This window comes from Ranitomeya imitator, chromosome 2, assembly GCF_032444005.1.
Source record: "Ranitomeya imitator isolate aRanImi1 chromosome 2, aRanImi1.pri, whole genome shotgun sequence".
In the NCBI taxonomy this organism is placed as follows: domain Eukaryota; kingdom Metazoa; phylum Chordata; class Amphibia; order Anura; family Dendrobatidae; genus Ranitomeya; species Ranitomeya imitator.
The window spans coordinates 249,891,034-249,910,987 of NC_091283.1; the positions used below are offsets into that span (position 1 = coordinate 249,891,034).

The window sequence follows — 19,954 nt, forward strand, 5'->3', positions numbered from 1 at the left end:
TTCTGAGATTCCTGTGTTTTTGTCTGACTATCGGGATGTTTTTGAGGAGCCTAGGCTCAGTTCGCTTCCTCCTCACAGGGATTGCGATTGTGCTATAAATTTAATTCCAGGCAGTAAATTTCCTAAAGGTCGTTTGTTCAATCTGTCAGTGCCAGAGCATACTGCTATGCGGGATTATGTTAAGGAGTCCTTGGAAAAGGGACATATCCGTCCATCTTTGTCCCCTTTGGGAGCAGGTTTTTTTTTCGTGGCCAAAAAAGATGGTTCCTTGAGGCCTTGTATAGATTATCGTCTTTTGAATAAGATTACCGTAAAATATCAGTATCCTTTGCCATTGTTGACTGATTTGTTTGCTCGCATTAAGGGGGCTAAATGGTTCACTAAGATTGATCTTCGGGGTGCGTATAATCTTATACGAATAAAGCAAGGTGATGAGTGGAAAACCGCATTTAATACGCCTGAGGGCCATTTTGAGTATTTGGTAATGCCTTTTGGACTTTCTAATGCTCCTTCAGTCTTCCAGTCCTTTATGCACGATATTTTCCGTGAATATCTGGATAAATTTATGATTGTGTATTTGGATGATATTTTGGTTTTTTCTGATGACTGGGAGTCTCATGTTCAGCAGGTCAGGAAGGTGTTTCAGGTCCTGCGGGCCAATTCCTTGTTTGTAAAAGGCTCAAAGTGTCTCTTTGGAGTCCAGAAGATTTCTTTCTTGGGGTATATTTTTTCCCCTTCTACTATTGAGATGGATCCCGTCAAGGTTCAGGCTATTTGTGACTGGACGCAGCCTACATCTCTTAAGAGTCTACAGAAGTTCTTGGGCTTTGCTAATTTCTATCGTCGTTTTATAACTAATTTTTCTAGTGTTGTTAAGCCTTTGACGGATTTGACTAAGAAGGGTGCTGATGTTGCTAATTGGTCTCCTGCGGCTGTGGAGGCCTTTCAGGAACTTAAGCACCGGTTTTCTTCTGCTCCTGTGTTGCGTCAGCCAGATGTTTCGCTCCCTTTTCAGGTTGAGGTTGATGCTTCCGAGATTGGAGCGGGGGCGGTTTTGTCACAGAGAAGCTCCGATGGCTCAGTGATGAAGCCATGCGCGTTTTTTTCTAGAAAGTTTTCGCCGGCTGAGCGGAATTATGATGTTGGTAATCGGGAACTTTTGGCCATGAAGTGGGCATTTGAGGAGTGGCATCATTGGCTAGAGGGTGCTAGACATCGTGTGGTGGTCTTGACTGATCACAAAAATTTGATTTACCTTGAGTCTGCCAGGCGTCTGAATCCTAGACAGGCTCGTTGGTCACTGTTTTTCTCTCGTTTCAATTTTGTGGTTTCATACCTGCCAGGTTCAAAGAATGTGAAGGCGGATGCTCTTTCTAGGAGTTTTGTGCCTGACTCCCTTGGAAATTCTGAGCCCTCTGGTATCCTTAGGGATGGGGTGATTTTGTCTGCTGTCTCCCCAGACTTGCGACGTGCTTTGCAGGAGTTTCAGGCAGGTAAACCTGATCGTTGTCCGCCTGAGAGACTGTTTGTTCCGGATAATTGGACCAGTAGAGTCATCTCCGAGGTCCATTCTTCTGCGTTGGCAGGTCATCCTGGAATATTTGGTACTAGAGACTTGGTGGCCAGGTCTTTTTGGTGGCCTTCCTTGTCGAGGGATGTGCGTTCTTTTGTGCAGTATTGTGAGGTTTGTGCTCGGGCTAAGCCTTGCTGTTCTCGGGCCAGTGGATTGTTGTCACCTTTGCCTATCCCGAAGAGGCCTTGGACGCACATTTCCATGGACTTTATTTCGGATCTCCCTGTCTCTCAAAAAATGTCCGTCATCTGGGTTGTGTGTGATCGCTTTTCTAAAATGGTTCATCTGGTACCCTTGCCTAAGTTGCCTTCCTCCTCTGAGTTGGTCCCTCTGTTTTTTCAGAATGTGGTTCGTTTGCATGGGATTCCTGAGAACATCGTTTCTGACAGGGGATCCCAGTTTGTGTCTAGATTTTGGCGGACGTTCTGTGCTAAGATGGGCATTGATTTGTCCTTTTCGTCTGCATTCCATCCTCAGACGAATGGCCAGACTGAACGAACTAATCAGACCTTGGAAACTTATTTAAGGTGTTTTGTTTCTGCTGATCAGGATGACTGGGTTACCTTTTTGCCGCTGGCCGAGTTTGCCCTTAATAATCGGGCTAGTTCTGCTACCTTGGTTTCTCCTTTCTTTTGTAATTCGGGGTTTCATCCTCGTTTTTCCTCTGGTCAGGTGGAACCTTCTGATTGTCCTGGAGTGGACATGGTGGTGGATAGGTTGCATCGGATTTGGAGTCATGTGGTGGACAATTTGAAGTTGTCCCAGGAGAAGGCTCAGCAGTTTGCTAATCGCCGTCGCCGCGTGGGTCCTCGACTTCTTGTTGGTGACTTGGTGTGGTTGTCTTCTCGTTTTGTTCCTATGAAGGTCTCTTCTCCTAAGTTCAAGCCTCGGTTCATCGGTCCCTATAGGATCTTGGAAATTCTTAACCCTGTGTCGTTTCGTTTGGATCTCCCGGCATCGTTTGCTATTCATAATGTGTTCCATCGGTCGTTGTTGCGGAAGTATGAGGTACCTGTTGTTCCTTCGCTTGAGCCTCCTGCTCCAGTGCTGGTGGAGGGAGAATTGGAGTATGTTGTGGAGAAGATCTTGGATTCTCGTGTTTCCAGACGGAAACTCCAGTATTTGGTCAAGTGGAAGGGTTATGGTCAGGAGGATAATTCTTGGGTGGTTGCCTCGGATGTTCATGCTGATGATTTGGTTCGCGCTTTTCATAGGGCTCATCCTGGTCGCCCTGGTGGTTCTCGTGAGGGTTCGGTGACCCCTCCTCAAGGGGGGGGGTACTGTTGTGAGTTCTGTTTTTGGGCTCCCTCTGGTGGTTACTGATGGTACTGGGTGACTTGTCTTTCCTGGGTTTCTGGGTTCCACCTGTTCCATCAGCATATGGGAGTTTCCTATTTAACCTGGCTTTGCTGGCATTTCCTCGCCGGTTATCAATGTATCCAGTGTGTCTTGTTACCTCTGCTCCCTGCTCCTAGAACCTTCTGGTCAAGCTAAGTTTGGATTTTCCTGTTCTGGTGTTTTGCTTTATTTGGTTTTTAGTCCAGCCTGCAGATATGTGATTCTTGCTGCTGGTTGCTCTAGTGGGCTGAAATTGCTCCTCATGTACCATGAGTTGGCACATGAGTTCAAGTAATTTCAGGATGGTTTTTTGAAGGGTTTTTCGCTGACCGCGCAGTTCATTTTTGTATCCTCTGCTATCTAGCTTTAGCGGGCCTCATTTTGCTGAAACTGTTTTCATACTGCGTATGTGCTTTCCTCTCATTTCACCGTCATTATATGTGGGGGGCTGCTATTTCTGTGGGGGATTTCTCTGGAGGCAAGAGAGGTCTGTGTTTCTACTAATAGGGGAAGTTAGATCTTCGGCTGGAGCGAGACGTCTAGGATCATCGTAGGCACGTTCCCCGGCTACTTTTATTTGTGTGTTAGGTTCAGGGTCGCGGTCAGCTCAGGTTCCATCGCCCTAGAGCTTGTTTGTATCTGTGCTTGTCCTTTGGTGATTCCCTGCCATTGGGATCATGACACGCCGCCCCAGAGCACCACATAAAGCCCCACCCCAGAGCATCACATAAAGTCCCACCCACAGCCCCGCCCCAGAGCACCACATAAAGCCCCGCCCACAGCCCCGCCCCAGAGCACGAGAATCTCATTAACTGAAAACTACAAATACAGATTACACAACATTAAACCAGAATTGCACTCATTTATGGTGGACCATTGGAGCTACTATGAATCCTGACCAGAAGATTACAGAAAATAATATTGCTCCCCATTTCAGGAGAGATTGTGCAGTAATCTGAATTTCTTAGGATCAAAAACAATGTAATTTATGAGGTGGAGTGAATCCATGAAACCAGGGCTGGAGCCAACACATCTCCTGCAGGCGGGAATAAATGTATATTCCAGCCATCAGCCACGCACAGCTCAGAGATATATCATGGCACCGGTGTGATGGGTTTATGTAGATTATCACAATCCTCCTGGAAGTTAGTCAGTTTTAACACAAACTGAAAAGTCCGGATAAAGGAAAACTCTGTTATTGTCCAGAAATTCACACTTGGCCTCACTGCACATTTAATGTTGTCGATCATAAAAGTGAAGTTTGGCCAGAAAGACTGGACCTGGTCTTGTAGGGACCATATGATCACATTCAGCAGCACAGAAGGGAGAGAAGGGAGATTCATCCGATAAGATCACAGGGTTCTAGGAAGCCAACAGCATCATTACCCTCCGCTTTCTCTTACAGGCCCATCATAATATTTTTCTTCAAGTGATTTTCTATCTTGTCAGCACATTGTACGTACAGTGGCGTAGGAAGGGGGGTGCGGGGGGGCGGGCCCCCCCGGGCGGCACACTGCGGGGGCGGGTCACCGGGCCGCAGCCGGCGCTGCAGGAGGAGGGAAAAAAAAAAGATGTGTGCCCTTTAACCCCTTCATAACCCAGCCTATTTTGACCTTAAAGACCTTGCCGTTTTTTGCAATTCTGACCAGTGTCCCTTTATGAGGTAATAATTCAGGAACGCTTCAACGGATCCTAGCGGTTCTGAGATTGTTTTTTCGTGACATATTGGGCTTCATGTTAGTGGTAAATTTAGGTCAATAAATTATGCGTTTATTTGTGATAAAAACGGAAATTTGGCGAAAATTTTGAAAATTTTGCAATTTTCACATTTTGAATTTTTATTCTGTTAAACCAGAGAGTTATGTGACACAAAATAGTTAATAAATAACATTTCCCACATGTTTACTTTACATCAGCACAATTTTGGAAACAAAATTTTTTTTTGTTAGGAAGTTATAAGGGTTAAAATTTGACCAGCGATTTGTCATTTTTACAACGAAATTTACAAAACCATTTTTTTTAGGGACCACCTCACATTTGAAGTCAGTTTGAGGGGTCTATATGGCTGAAAATACCCAAAAGTGACACCATTCTAAAAACTGCACCCCTCAACGTACTCAAAACCACATTCAAGAAGTTTATTAACCCTTCAGGTGCTTCACAGCAGCAGAAGCAACATGGAAGGAAAAAATGAACATTTAACTTTTTAGTCACAAAAATTATCTTTTAGGAACAATTTTTTTATTTTCCCAATGGTAAAAGGAGAAACTGAACCACGAAAGTTGTTGTCCAATTTGTCCTGAGTACGCTGATACCTCATATGTGGGGGTAAACCACTGTTTGGGCGCACGGCAGGGCTTGGAAGGGAAGGAGCGCCATTTGACTTTTTGAATCAAAAATTGGCTCCACTCTTTAGCGGACACCATGTCACGTTTGGAGAGCCCCCGTGTGCCTAAAAATTGGAGCTCCCCCACAAGTGACCCCATTTTGGAAACTAGACGCCCCAAGGAACTTATCTAGATGCATAGTGAGCACTTTGAACCCTCAGGTGCTTCACAAATTGATCCGTAAAAATGAAAAAGTACTTTTTTTTCACAAAAAAATTCTTTTAGCCTCAATTTTTTCATTTTCACATGGGCAACAGGATAAAATGGATCCTAAAATGTGTTGGGCAATTTCTCTTGAGTACACCAACAGGATAAAATGGATCCTAAAATGTGTTGGGCAATTTCTCTTGAGTACACCAATACCTCACATGTGGAGGTAAACCACTGTGTGGGCACATGGTAAGGCTCGGAAGGGAAGGAGCGCCATTTGACTTTTTGAATGATAAATTATTTCCATCGTTAGCGGACACCATGTCGCGTTTGGATAGCTCCTGTGTGCCTAAACATTGGCGCTCCCCCACAAGTGACCCCATTTTGGAAACTAGACCCCCCAAGGAACTTATTTAGATGCCTAGTGAGCACTTTAAACCCTCAGGTGCTTCACAAATTGATCTGTAAAAATGAAAAAGTACTTTTTTTTCACAAAAAAATTCTTTTCGCCTCAATTTTTTCATTTTCCCATGGGCAGTAGGATAAAATGGATCATAAAATTTGTTGGGCAATTTCTCCCGAGTACGTCGATACCTCATATGTGGGGGTAAACCACTGTTTGGGCACTCGGCAGGGCTTGGAAGGGAAGGCGCGCCATTTGACTTTTTGAATGGAAAATTAGCTCCAATTGTTAGCGGACACCATGTCGCGTTTGGAGAGCCCCTGTGTGCCTAAACATTGGAGCTCCCCCACAAGTGACCCCATTTTGGAAACTAGACCCCCCAAGGAACTTATCTAGATGCATATTGAGCACTTTAAACCTCCAGGTGCTTCACAGAAGTTTATAACGCAGAGCCATGAAAATAAAAAATAATTTTTCTTTCCTCAAAAATGATTTTTTAGCCTGGAATTTCCTATTTTGCCAAGGATAATAGGAGAAATTGGACCCCAAATATTGTTGTCCAGTTTGTCCTGAGTACGCTGATACCCCATATGTGGGGGTAAACCACTGTTTGGGCGCACGGCAGGGCACGGAAGGGATGGCACGCCATTTGGCTTTTTAAATGGAAAATTAGCTCCAATCATTAGCGGACACCATGTCACGTTTGGAGAGCCCCTGTGTGCCTAAACATTGGAGATCCCCCAGAAATGACACCATTTTGGAAACTAGACCCCCAAAGGAACTAATCTAGATGTGTGGTGAGGACTTTGAACCCCCAAGTGCTTCACAGAAGTTTATAACGCAGAGCCATGAAAATAAAAAAAAAAAATTATTTTCTCAAAAATGATCTTTTAGCCTGCAATTTTTTATTTTCCCAAGGGTAACAGGAGAAATTTGACCCCAAAACTTGTTGTCCAGTTTCTCCTGAGTACGCTGATACCCCATATGTGGGGGTAAATCACTGTTTGGGCACATGCCGGGGCTCGGAAGTGAAGTATTGACGTTTTGAAATGCAGACTTTGATGGAATGCTCTGTGGGCGTCACGTTGCGTTTGCAGAGACCCTGATGTGGCTTAACAGTAGAAACCCCCCACAAGTGACCCCATTTTGGAAACTAGACCCCCAAAGGAACTTATCTAGATGTGTGGTGAGCACTTTGAACCCCCAAGTGCTTCATAGAAGTTTATAATGCAGAGCCGTGAAAATAATAAATACGTTTTCTTTCCTCAAAAATAATTATTTAGCCCAGAATTTTTTATTTTCCCAAGGGTTACAGAAGAAATTGGACCCCAAAAGTTGTTGTCCAGTTTCTCCTGAGTACGCTAATACCCCATATGTGGGGGTAAACCACTGTTTGGGCACATGCCGAGGCTCGGAAGTGAAGTAGTGACATTTTGAAATGCAGACTTTGATGGAATGCTCTGTGGGCATCACGTTGCGTTTGCAGAGCCCCTGATGTGGCTTAACAGTAGAAACCCCCCACAAGTGACCCCATTTTGGAAACTAGACCCCGAAAGGAACTTATCTAGATGTGTGGTGAGCACTTTGAACCCCCAAGCGCTTCATAGAAGTTTATAATGCAGAGCCGTGAAAATAATAAATACGTTTTCTTTCCTCAAAAATAATTATTTAGCCCAGAATTTTTTAATTTTCCCAAGGGTAACAGGAGAAATTTGACCCCAATATTTGTTGTCCAGTTTCTCCTGAGTACGGTGATACCCCATATGTGGGGGTAAACTACTGTTTGGGCACATGCCGGGGCTTGGAATTGAAGTAGTGACGTTTTGAAATGCAGACTTTGATGGAATGCTCTGCGGGCATCACGTTGCGTTTGCAGAGCCCCTGATGTGCCTAAACAGTAGAAACCCCCCACAATTGACCCCATTTTGGAAACTAGACCCCGAAAGGAACTTATCTAGATGTGTGGTGAGCACTTTGAACCCCCAAGTGCTTCATAGAAGTTTATAATGCAGAGCCGTGAAAATAATAAATACGTTTTCTTTCCTCAAAAATAATTATTTAGCCCAGAATTTTTTATTTTCCCAAGGGTAATAGGAGAAATTGGACCCCAAAAGTTGTTGTCCAGTTTCTCCTGAGTACGCTGATACCCCATGAGTGGGGGTAAACCACTGTTTGGGCACACGTCGGGGCTCAGAAGGGAAGTAGTGACTTTTGAAATGCAGACTTTGATGGAATGGTCTGCGGGTGTCACGTTGCGTTTGCAGAGCCCCTGGTGTGCCTAAACAGTAGAAACCCCCACAAGTGACCCCATTTTAGAAACTAGACCCCCTAAGGAACTTATCTAGATATGTGGTGAGCACTTTGAACCCCCAAGTGCTTCACAGAGGTTTACAACGCAGAGCCGTGAAAATAAAAAATCATTTTTCTTTCCTCAAAAATTATGTTTTAGCAAGCATTTTTTTAGATTCACAAGGGTAACAGGAGAAATTGGACCCCAGTAATTGTTGCGCAGTTTGTCCTGAGTATGCTGGTACCCCATATGTGGGGGTAAACCACTGTTTGGGCACACGTCAGGGCTCGGAAGTGAGGGAGCACCATTTGACTTTTTGAATACGAGATTGGCTGGAATCAATGGTGGCGCCATGTTGTGTTTGGAGACCCCTGATGTGCCTAAACAGTGGTAACCCCTCAATTCTAACTCCAACACTAACCCCCCCACACCCCTAACCCTAATCCCAACTGTAGCCATAACCCTAATCACAACCCTAACCACAACCCTAATTCCAACCCTAACCCTAAGGCTATGTGCCCACGTTGCGGATTCGTGTGAGATATTTCCGCACCATTTTTGAAAAATCCGCGGGTAAAAGGCACTGCGTTTTACCTGCGGATTTTCCGCGAATTTCCAGTGTTTTTTGTGCGGATTTCACCTGCGGATTCCTATTGAGGAACAGGTGTAAAACGCTGCGGAATCCGCACAAAGAATTGACATGCTGCGGAAAATACAACGCAGCGTTTCCGCGCGGTATTTTCCGCACCATGGGCACAGCGGATTTGGTTTTTCATATGTTTACATGGTACTGTAAACCTGATGGAACACTGCTGCGAATCCGCAGCGGCCAATCCGCAGCCAAATCCGCACAGTGTGCACATAGCCTAATTCTAAAGGTATGTGCACACGCTGCGGAAAACGCTGCGGATCCGCAGCAGTTTCCCATGAGTTTACAGTTCAATGTAAACCTACGGGAAACAAAAATCACTGTACATATGCTGCGGAAAAACTGCACGGAAACGCAGCGGTTTACATTCCGCAGCATGTCACTTCTTTGTGCGGATTCCGCAGCGGTTTTACAACTGCTCCAATAGAAAATCGCAGTTGTAAAACCGCAGTGAAATGCGCAGAAAAAAACGCGGTAAATCCGCCATAAATCCGCAGCGGTTTAGCACTGCGGATTTATCAAATCCACAGCGGAAAAATCCGCAGAGGACCAGAATACGTGTGCACATACCGAAACCCTAACCCTAGCCCTAACCCTAACCCTACCCCTAACCCTACCCCTAGCCGTAACCCTAGCCCTAACCCTACCCCTAACCCTAACCCTACCCCTAACCCTACCCCTACCCCTAACCCTACCCCTAACCCTACCCCTAACCCTACCCCTAACCCTACCCCTAACCCTATTCTAACATTAGTGGAAAAAAAAAATTTCTTTATTTTTTTATTGTCCCTACCTATGGGGGTGACAAAGGGGGGGGGGTCATTTATTATTTTTTTTATTTTGATCACTGAGATATAATCTCTCAGTGATCAAAATGCACTTTGGAACGAATCTGCCGGCCGGCAGATTCGGGGGGCGCACTGCGCATGCGCCCGCCATTTTGGAAGATGGCGGCGCCCAGGGAGAAGACGGACGGGACCCCGGCTGGATCGGTAAGTATGATGGGGTGGGGGGGGGACCACGGGGGGGGGATCGGAGCACGGGGGGGAAATCGGAGCGCGGGAGGGGTGGAACGGAGCACGGGGGCGTGGAACGGAGCACGGGGGGGCTGGAATGGAGCACGGGGGGGTGGAACGGAGCACCGGGGGGGTGGATCGGAGTGCAGGGGGGGTGATTGGAGCACGGGGGGGTGATTGGAGCACGGGGGGAGCGGACAAGAGCACGGGGGGGGAGCGGAGCACTGGACGGAGGGGAGCCGGAGCAGTGTACCGGCCAGATCGGGGGGCTGGGGGGGGCGATCGGTGGGGTGGCGTGGGGGCACATTAGTATTTCCAGCCATGGCCGATGATATTTCAGCATCGGCCATGGCTGGATTGTAATATTTCACCAGTTATAATAGGTGAAATATTACAAATCGCTCTGATTGGCAGTTTCACTTTCAACAGCCAATCAGAGCGATCGTAGCCACGAGGGGGTGAAGCCACCCCCCCTGGGCTAAACCACCACTCCCCCTGTCCCTGCAGATCGGGTGAAATGGGATTTAACCCTTTCACCCGATCTGCAGGGACGCGATCTTTCCATGACGCCACATAGGCGTCATGGGTCGGATTGGCACCGACTTTCATGACGCTTACGTGGCGTCATGGGTCGGGAAGGGGTTAAATCTTCGGGCGCCTCCCCCCCCGTGCCAGCGCTATTACTCACCTCTCCTGGTTCCTGCGGCTGCACGGTAGCTACAGCGTCTTCAGCGCCCTCTGACTGCGACGTCTCAGGGCAGAGGGTGCGATGACGTCATCACTGCGCGCTCAGCCTCTCTGTCCTGAGCGTTGCAGAGCCGGAGAGACGTTGAGTGCACCGGACCTGCGCTGGGAACGGGAGAGGTGAGGATTTTCCTTTTTTTTTTCTTTGTCTGACTCTGTCTGTCTGGGTGCAATGCTGGAGACCCTGGGGCAGATTTCTGGACAGACTGGGGCAGATTTCTGGACAGACTGGGGTAGATTTCTGGACAGACTGGGGCAGATTTCTGGACAGACTGGGGCAGATTTCTGGACAGACTGGGGCAGATTTCTGGACAGACTGGGGCAATGGTGGAGACCCTGGGGCAGATTTCTGGACACTGGGGCAATGCTGGACACTGGGGCAGATTGCTGGACACGCTGGGGCAATGCTGGACACTGGGGCAGATTGCTGGACACACTGGGGGCAATGCTGGACACACTGGGGGCAATGCTGGACACACTGGGGGCAATGCTGGACACACTGGGGGCAATGCTGGAGACCCTGGGGCAGATTGCTGGGCACACTGGGGGCAGATTGCTGGACACACTTGAGGCAATGCTGGACACACTGGGGCAATGCTGGAGACCCTGGGGCAGATTTCTGGACACACTGGGGCAATGCTTGACACTGGGGCAGATTGCTGGACACACTGGGGCAATGCTGGACACTGGGGCAGATTGCTGGACACACTGGGGGCAATGCTGGACACACTGGGGCAATGCTGTAGACCCTAGGGCAGATTGCTGGACACACTGGGGCAATGGTGGACACTGGGGCAGATTGCTGGATACACTGGGGGCAATGCTGGACACACTGGGGCAATGCTGTAGACCCTGGGGCAGATTGCTGGACACACTGGGGCAATGGTGGACACTGGGGCAGATCGCTGGACACACTGGGGGCAATGCTGGACACACTGGGGGCAATGCTGGACACACTGGGGGCAATGCTGGACACACTGGGGGCAATGCTGGACACACTGGGGGCAATGCTGGACACACTGGGGCAATGCTTGACACTGGGGCAGATTGCTGGACACACTGGGGCAATGCTGGACACTGGGGCAGATTGCTGGACACACTGGGGGCAATGCTGGACACACTGGGGCAATGCTGTAGACCCTGGGGCAGATTGCTGGACACACTGGGGCAATGGTGTACACTGGGGCAGATCGCTGGACACACTGGGGGCAATGCTGGACACACTGGGGCAATGCTGTAGACCCTGGGGCAGATCGCTGGACACACTGGGGGCAATGCTGGACACACTGGGGGCAATGCTGGACACACTGGGGGCAATGCTGGACACACTGGGGCAATGCTGGACACACTGGGGCAGATTGCTGGACATACTGGGGCAGATTGCTGGACACACTGGGGGTAATATGCTGGACACACTGGGGCAGATTGCTGGACAACCTGGGGGTAATATGCTGGACACACTGGGGCAGATTGCTGGACACACTGGGGCTGATTGCTGGACACACTGGGGCAGATTGCTGGACACACTGGGGGCAGGACTTGAGGCATGGGCAGAATGTAGATACGGGGCATGATTGGAGACACGGGGCAGAATGAAAGACATGGGGCAGGATTGGATCATGGGGCAGGATGGATACGATGGAGACTGATGGGGCAGGATGGGGAGATCATATGGGGTAGAATGGATACTCATGAGGGCAGGATACGAGAACATATGGCTGGAGCCAGGAATGAGATAAACGGGGCCAGGGTGGGGAATATTATTACCATAGGGGCTAATTAAGGGATATTATTACTGCAGTGATGTATTTATTTTATTTTTTGAGGACACTGTTTTAAATGGGGGTCGGTCTGTTGTGAATTCTGTGGCTGAATTCACTCCTGTGGTCACAAGTGGTACTGCAGCTTCTGAGCTTCCTCCCTCAGGTGTTCTGGTGAGCTCGTTAACTGCTTCATTACTTAACTCCGCCTGATGCTGCTATCCTTGCTCCTTGTCAATGTTTCAGTGTTGGATCTGAGCTTCTCCTGATTGTTCCTGTGACCTGCTGCTCTGTATAGCTAAGTGCTTTTTGCTTTTTTGTTTCTTTTTTTCTGTCCAGCTTGTCTTTTGTTTTGCTGGAAGCTCTGAGACGCAAAGGGTGTACCGCCGTGCCGTTAGTTCGGCACGGTGGTTTTTTTTTTGCCCCCTTTGCGTGGTTTTGCTTTAGGGTTTTTTGTAGACTGCAAAGTTCGCTTTACTGTCCTCGCTCTGTCCTAGAATATCGGGCCCCACTTTGCTGAATCTATTTCATCCCTACGTTTTGTCTTTTCATCTTACTCACAGTCATTATATGTGGGGGGCTGCCTTTTCCTTTGGGGAATTTCTCTGGGGCAAGTCAGGCCTATTTTTCTATCTTCAGGCTAGCTAGTTTCTTAGGCTGTGCCGAGTTGCCTAGGTAGTTGTTAGGCGCAATCCACAGCCGCTTTTAGTTGTGTTTAGGATAGGATCAGGTGTGCAGTCTACAGAGTTTCCACGTCTCAGAGCTCGTTCTTGTATTTTTGGGTATTTGTCAGATCACTGTGTGCGCTCTGATCGCTAAGCACACTGTGTTTCTGGATTGCCTTCATAACACCTGTCATTAGCAAACATAACAGTACAAGGAGCCTAACTAATGATTCTCAATAGAGGGAAAGAAAAAGTTCTGACATCATTTTTTTTTTTTTTTTTTTTTTCTGCTCTGTGTTCATTTTTTTTTTTCCCCTAGACATTTGGGTGATTCTGGACTCAGGTGTGGACATGGATATTCAGGGTCTGTGCTCTTCAATGGATAATCTCGTTATAAATGTACAAAAAATTCATGATACTATTGATCAGAAATCTATGTTAGAACCAAGAATTCCTATTCCTGATTTGTTTTTTGGAGATAGAACTAAGTTTCTAAGTTTCAAAAATAATTGTAAGCTATTTCTGGCCTTGAAACCTCATTCTTCTGGTAATCCTATTCAACAGGTTTTGATTATTATTTCTTTTTTGCGCGGCGACCCTCAAGACTGGGCATTTTCTCTTGCACCAGGAGACCCTGCATTGAGTAGTGTCGATGCGTTTTTCCTGGCGCTCGGATTGCTGTACGATGAGCCTAATTCAGTGGATCAGGCTGAGAAAAATTTGCTGGCTTTGTGCCAGGGTCAGGATGATATAGAAGTATATTGTCAGAAATTTAGGAAATGGTCAGTACTCACTCAGTGGAATGAATCTGCGCTGGCAGCTTTGTTCAGAAAGGGTCTCTCTGAGGCTCTTAAGGATGTCATGGTGGGATTTCCTATGCCTGCTGGTTTGAATGAGTCTTTGTCTTTGGCCATTCAGATCGGTCGACGCTTGCGCGAGCGTAAATCTGTGCACCATTTGGCGGTACTGCCTGAGGTTAAACCTGAGCCTATGCAGTGCGATAGGACTATGACCAGAGTTGAACGGCAGGAATACAGACGTCTGAATGGTCTGTGTTTCTACTGTGGTGATTCCACTCATGCTATTTCTGATTGTCCTAAGCGCACTAAGCGGTCCGCTAGGTCTGCCGTCATTGGTACTGTACAGTCCAAATTCCTTCTGTCCATTACCTTGATATGCTCTTTGTCGTCGTTTTCTGTCATGGCGTTTGTGGATTCGGGCGCTGCCCTGAATCTGATGGATTTGGATTATGCTAAACGTTGTGGGTTTTTCTTGGAGCCTTTGCGGTGTCCTATTCCATTGAGAGGAATTGATGCTACACCTTTGGCCAAGAATAAACCTCAATACTGGGCCCAGCTGACCATGTGCATGGCTCCTGCACATCAGGAAGTTATTCGCTTTCTGGTGTTGCATAATCTGCATGATGTGGTCGTGTTGGGGTTGCCATGGCTACAAACCCATAATCCAGTATTGGATTGGAATTCCATGTCGGTATCCAGCTGGGGTTGTCAGGGGGTACATGGTGATGTTCCATTTTTGTCGATTTCGTCATCCACCCCTTCTGAGGTCCCAGAGTTCTTGTCTGATTATCAGGATGTATTTGAAGAGCCCAAGTCCGATGCTCTACCTCCGCATAGGGATTGTGATTGTGCTATCAATTTGATTCCTGGTAGTAAATTCCCTAAAGGTCGATTATTTAATTTATCCGTGCCCGAACACGCCGCTATGCGCAGTTATGTGAAGGAATCCCTGGAGAAGGGACATATTCGCCCATCGTCATCACCACTGGGAGCAGGGTTCTTCTTTGTAGCCAAGAAGGATGGTTCGCTGAGACCGTGTATTGATTACCGCCTTCTTAATAAGATCACTGTTAAATTTCAGTATCCCTTGCCATTGTTATCTGACTTGTTTGCTCGGATTAAGGGGGCTAGTTGGTTCACTAAGATAGATCTTCGTGGTGCGTATAATCTGGTGAGAATCAGGCAAGGAGATGAATGGAAAACTGCATTCAATACGCCCGAGGGTCATTTTGAGTATCTAGTGATGCCGTTCGGACTTGTCAATGCTCCATCTGTGTTTCAGTCTTTTATGCATGACATCTTCCGTGAGTATCTGGATAAATTCCTGATTGTTTACTTGGATGACATTTTGATCTTCTCAGATGATTGGGAGTCTCATGTGAAGCAGGTCAGAATGGTTTTTCAGGTCCTGCGTGCTAACTCTTTGTTTGTGAAGGGATCAAAGTGTCTCTTCGGTGTGCAGAAAGTTTCATTTTTGGGGTTCATCTTTACCCCTTCTACTATCGAGATGGATCCAGTTAAGGTCCAAGCCATCCAGGATTGGATTCAGCCGACATCTCTGAAAAGTCTGCAAAAGTTCCTGGGCTTTGCTAATTTTTATCGTCGCTTCATCTGTAATTTTTCTAGCATTGCCAAACCATTGACCGATTTGACCAAGAAGGGTGCTGATTTGGTTAATTGGTCTTCTGCTGCTGTGGAAGCTTTTCAGGAGTTGAAGCGTCGTTTTTGTTCTGCCCCTGTGTTGTGTCAGCCAGATGTTTCTCTTCCGTTCCAGGTCGAGGTTGATGCTTCTGAGATTGGAGCAGGGGCGGTTTTGTCACAGAGAGGTTCTGATTGCTCAGTGATGAAACCATGTGCTTTCTTTTCCAGGAAGTTTTCGCCCGCTGAGCGTAATTATGATGTGGGCAATCGAGAGTTGCTGGCCATGAAGTGGGCATTCGAGGAGTGGCGTCATTGGCTTGAAGGAGCTAAGCATCGCGTGGTGGTATTGACTGATCATAAGAACTTGACTTATCTCGAGTCTGCCAAGCGCTTGAATCCTAGACAGGCCCGTTGGTCGTTATTTTTTGCCCGCTTCGACTTTGTGATTTCGTACCTTCCGGGCTCTAAAAATGTGAAGGCGGATGCTCTGTCTAGGAGTTTTGTGCCCGACTCTCCAGGTTTATCTGAGCCAGCGGGTATCCTCAAGGAAGGAGTCATTGTGTCTGCCATCTCCCCTGATTTGCGGCGGGTGCTGCAAAAATTTCAGGCGAATAAACCTGATCGTTGTCCAGCAGAGAAACTGTTCGTCCCTGATAGGTGGACTAATAAACTTATCTCTGAACTTCATTGTTCGGTGTTGGCTGGTCATCCTGGAATCTTTGGTACCAGAGAGTTAGTGGCTAGATCCTTCTGGTGGCCATCTCTGTCACGGGATGTACATACTTTTGTGCAGTCCTGTGGGATTTGTGCTAGGGCTAAGCCCTGCTGTTCTCGTGCCAGTGGGTTGCTTTTGCCCTTGCCGGTCCCAAAGAGGCCTTGGACACATATTTAGATGGATTTCATTTCTGACCTTCCCGTTTCTCAAAAGATGTCAGTCATTTGGGTGGTCTGTGATCGCTTTTCTAAAATTGTCCATCTGGTGCCCTTGGCTAAATTGCCTTCATCCTCTGATTTGGTACCTTTGTTCTTTCAGCATGTGGTTCGGTTGCATGGCATTCCTGAGAATATTGTTTCTGACAGAGGTTCCCAGTTTGTTTCAAGGTTTTGGCGAGCCTTTTGTGGTAGGATGGGCATTGACCTATCCTTTTCCTCGGCTTTCCATCCTCAGACTAATGGCCAGACCGAACGAACCAATCAGACCTTGGAAACATATCTGAGATGTTTTGTTTCTGCAGACCAGGATGATTGGGTGTCCTTTTTGCCGTTGGCTGAGTTCGCCCTTAATAATCGGGCCAGCTCGGCTACCTTGGTTTCTCCATTTTTTTGCAATTCTGGGTTCCATCCTCGTTTCTCTTCAGGACAGGTTGAGTCTTCGGACTGTCCTGGTGTGGATTCTGTGGTGGATAGGTTGCAGCAGATCTGGACTCAGGTAGTGGACAATTTGATCTTGTCCCAGGAGAAAGCTCAACTTTTCGCTAATCGCAGACGCCGTGTGGGTCCCCGACTTCGTGTTGGGGATCTGGTTTGGTTATCTTCTCGTCATATTCCTATGAAGGTTTCCTCTCCTAAATTTAAACCTCGTTTTATTGGTCCGTATAGGATTTCTGAGGTTCTCAATCCTGTGTCTTTTCGTTTGACCCTCCCAGACTCCTTTTCCATACATAATGTATTCCATAGGTCGTTGTTGCGGAGATACGTGGCACCTATGGTTCCATCTGTTGAGCCTCCTGCCCCGGTTTTGGTGGAGGGGGAATTGGAGTATATTGTGGAGAAGATTTTGGATTCTCGTGTTTCTAGACGGAAACTCCAGTATCTGGTTAAATGGAAGGGTTATGCTCAGGAAGATAATTCCTGGGTTTTTGCCTCTGATGTTCATGCTTCCTATCTTGTTCGTGCCTTTCATGCGGCTCATCCTGGTCGGCCTGGGGGCTCTGGTGAGGGTTCGGTGACCCCTCCTCAAGGGGGGGGGGGGGTACTGTTGTGAATTCTGTGGCTGAATTCACTCCTGTGGTCACAAGTGGTACTGCAGCTTCTGAGCTTCCTCCCTCAGGTGTTCTGGTGAGCTCGTTAACTGCTTCATTACTTAACTCCGCCTGATGCTGCTATCCTTGCTCCTTGTCAATGTTTCAGTGTTGGATCTGAGCTTCTCCTGATTGTTCCTGTGACCTGCTGCTCTGTATAGCTAAGTGCTTTTTGCTTTTTTGTTTCTTTTTTTCTGTCCAGCTTGTCTTTTGTTTTGCTGGAAGCTCTGAGACGCAAAGGGTGTACCGCCGTGCCGTTAGTTCGGCACGGTGGTTTTTTTTTTGCCCCCTTTGCGTGGTTTTCCTTTAGGGTTTTTTGTAGACTGCAAAGTTCGCTTTACTGTCTTCACTCTGTCCTAGAATATCGGGCCCCACTTTGCTGAATCTATTTCATCCCTACGTTTTGTCTTTTCATCTTACTCACAGTCATTATATGTGGGGGGCTGCCTTTTCCTTTGGGGAATTTCTCTGGGGCAAGTCAGGCCTATTTTTCTATCTTCAGGCTAGCTAGTTTCTTAGGCTGTGCCGAGTTGCCTAGGTAGTTGTTAGGCGCAATCCACAGCCGCTTTTAGTTGTGTTTAGGATAGGATCAGGTGTGCAGTCTACAGAGTTTCCACGTCTCAGAGCTCGTTCCTGTATTTTTGGGTATTTGTCAGATCACTGTGTGCGCTCTGATCGCTAAGCACACTGTGTTTCTGGATTGCCTTCATAACACCTGTCATTAGCAAACATAACATCGGTCCTGTTACTGTGTAGAGTGACACTATATCACCTTTTTTTCTTCATGTGGTGTAATGTAGAAGTTGTTAAAAATTAAGTAATGTGTTCTGCAAGCGGAGCTCGAGATAACTGTGTTATTTCCTGCAGAAACGAGTGCTTGCTGGAAGAAATGATGGCGTTCTGTGCTGGATGAAAGATGAAGGACTTCACCTAGAGACGTCACTGGTGAGTCAGTGTTACCTATACACTGACACTATACACTATATACTATATACAGCGGTCCTGTGTACAATGTCACCAGTGATCACTGTATTACCTATACATTATATACAGAGCTCCTGTGTATAATACCACCAGTGATCTCTGTATTACCTCTACACAGACACTGCATACAAAGTACAGATCTCCTGTAAATACTGGCACTTATGGTGATAGTATTGTGTTTTTTTTTATTACTGATCAGTATTGTAGTATTCAGTCACTATGTGGTGGTAATATGTGGTCTGGAAATGGTGTTGTGGTATTTGTCCCTTGTATGTGCTATTTGGTCACCAAGTGGTGGTAATATGTGATCTGGTCATGGTGAGGCGGTATTTGTCCCTTGTATATAGTATTATTCGGTCACTATATGGTCTGGTCATGGTGTGGTGGTGTTTCTTCCTGTATGTGATATTATTGGTCTTGGTATAGTGGATTCTGTTGTGTATGGCGGTCATTTGTTCCCTCTGATATTAATTAATTAAAAGTCACAGGTTTGGCATGTGGGGGTGACACCATTAGGCCCAGTTTAAGTTCTACAAAACAGGAAAACTATTTCTGGTAAACTTTGTGTGTATTGAGCGGGGGGGTGGTGTTCCAAACTCGGGAGCAGCCCCGGGCGGCAAAAGCTCTAGCTACGCCTCTGTCTACGTACGCTGTCATTTGGCTTTGTAGTTCACAGATTTGGGCAGGTAACAGCGTCTCCTAAACCCAGGGGGTAGGTGGATCTACCAGGTTTTAAGTTGTATAAAAAAGGGCTTTCAATGACCAAAGTTATTTAAACAGTTTTGGGTGTAGGAGAATGTTGTGGTCTAGAGGAAAAATGGTGATCATGGTAATACGGCCGGACTACACCACCGATAAAGCGGCCACAGCCGGTGATGAGAAGAATCTGTGACTTCTCTGCATTTAGTGGTCACTACTCACCTGGGTAGTCATATGTGGGAATCTCCCCTTCACACCGCTCATCCCCCCTCACATATGTCTCTGTAGTATTAATATGGGTCAGATCTTCACCCTGAAACAAATATTATAAAAGTCACCGACAGATGGAGAAGTCCCATCTGTGATGAGCTCTAATCCTGACATCTCCACTGTTCTCATTACACAAGTATAAAACATATAATACTGGTGGATAAAACAAGACTGAGCACAAGACCTTCACCGGCGTCTACACATCATAGGGGAGATCTCCTGACACCTTCTCTCCATCTACCTGATGGTCCTGAGGAGCATTGGGATCTTCTTGATTACAGTCCTGTGGAAGAAGAGGACGGGGACATCTCTCTGGTGTTGTCCTCTTACTGGATAGATCTGGAGGAAACACATACAGGGAGTGAATTCATTCTTTACATACAGATAATTATAGGCCGTGTGTATTTAGTCCTATTACCTGGAGATGTGAGGGGCTGGGAAACCTCCATTATGACGTTCTTGTACAGATCTCTGTGTCCTTCTAAATACTCCCACTCCTCCATGGAGAAATAGACGGCGACATCCTGACACCTTATAGGAACCTGACACATGCAATGATACCGT

At 47.0% G+C, this 19,954-nt stretch overlaps 2 protein-coding genes across 3 annotated transcripts in view; one reads left to right on the forward strand and one right to left on the reverse strand.

Annotated features, from left to right (window-relative positions):
• LOC138662926 (oocyte zinc finger protein XlCOF8.4-like) overlaps nucleotides 1–19,954 on the forward strand; it is an 866,299-nt gene that overhangs the window by 480,886 nt on the left and 365,459 nt on the right. The window lies entirely within an intron of this gene.
• LOC138667352 (zinc finger protein 773-like) overlaps nucleotides 1–19,954 on the reverse strand; it is a 101,388-nt gene that overhangs the window by 20,132 nt on the left and 61,302 nt on the right. For both annotated transcript variants that reach the window (XM_069755581.1, XM_069755582.1), the window contains exons 8-10: nucleotides 19,809–19,932; nucleotides 19,632–19,729; nucleotides 19,343–19,433 (exon numbers count right to left, since the gene is read on the reverse strand). In XM_069755581.1, coding sequence (XP_069611682.1) covers nucleotides 19,343–19,433; nucleotides 19,632–19,729; nucleotides 19,809–19,932 — 313 coding nt within the window. The remainder of the gene's footprint in view (nucleotides 1–19,342; nucleotides 19,434–19,631; nucleotides 19,730–19,808; nucleotides 19,933–19,954) is intronic.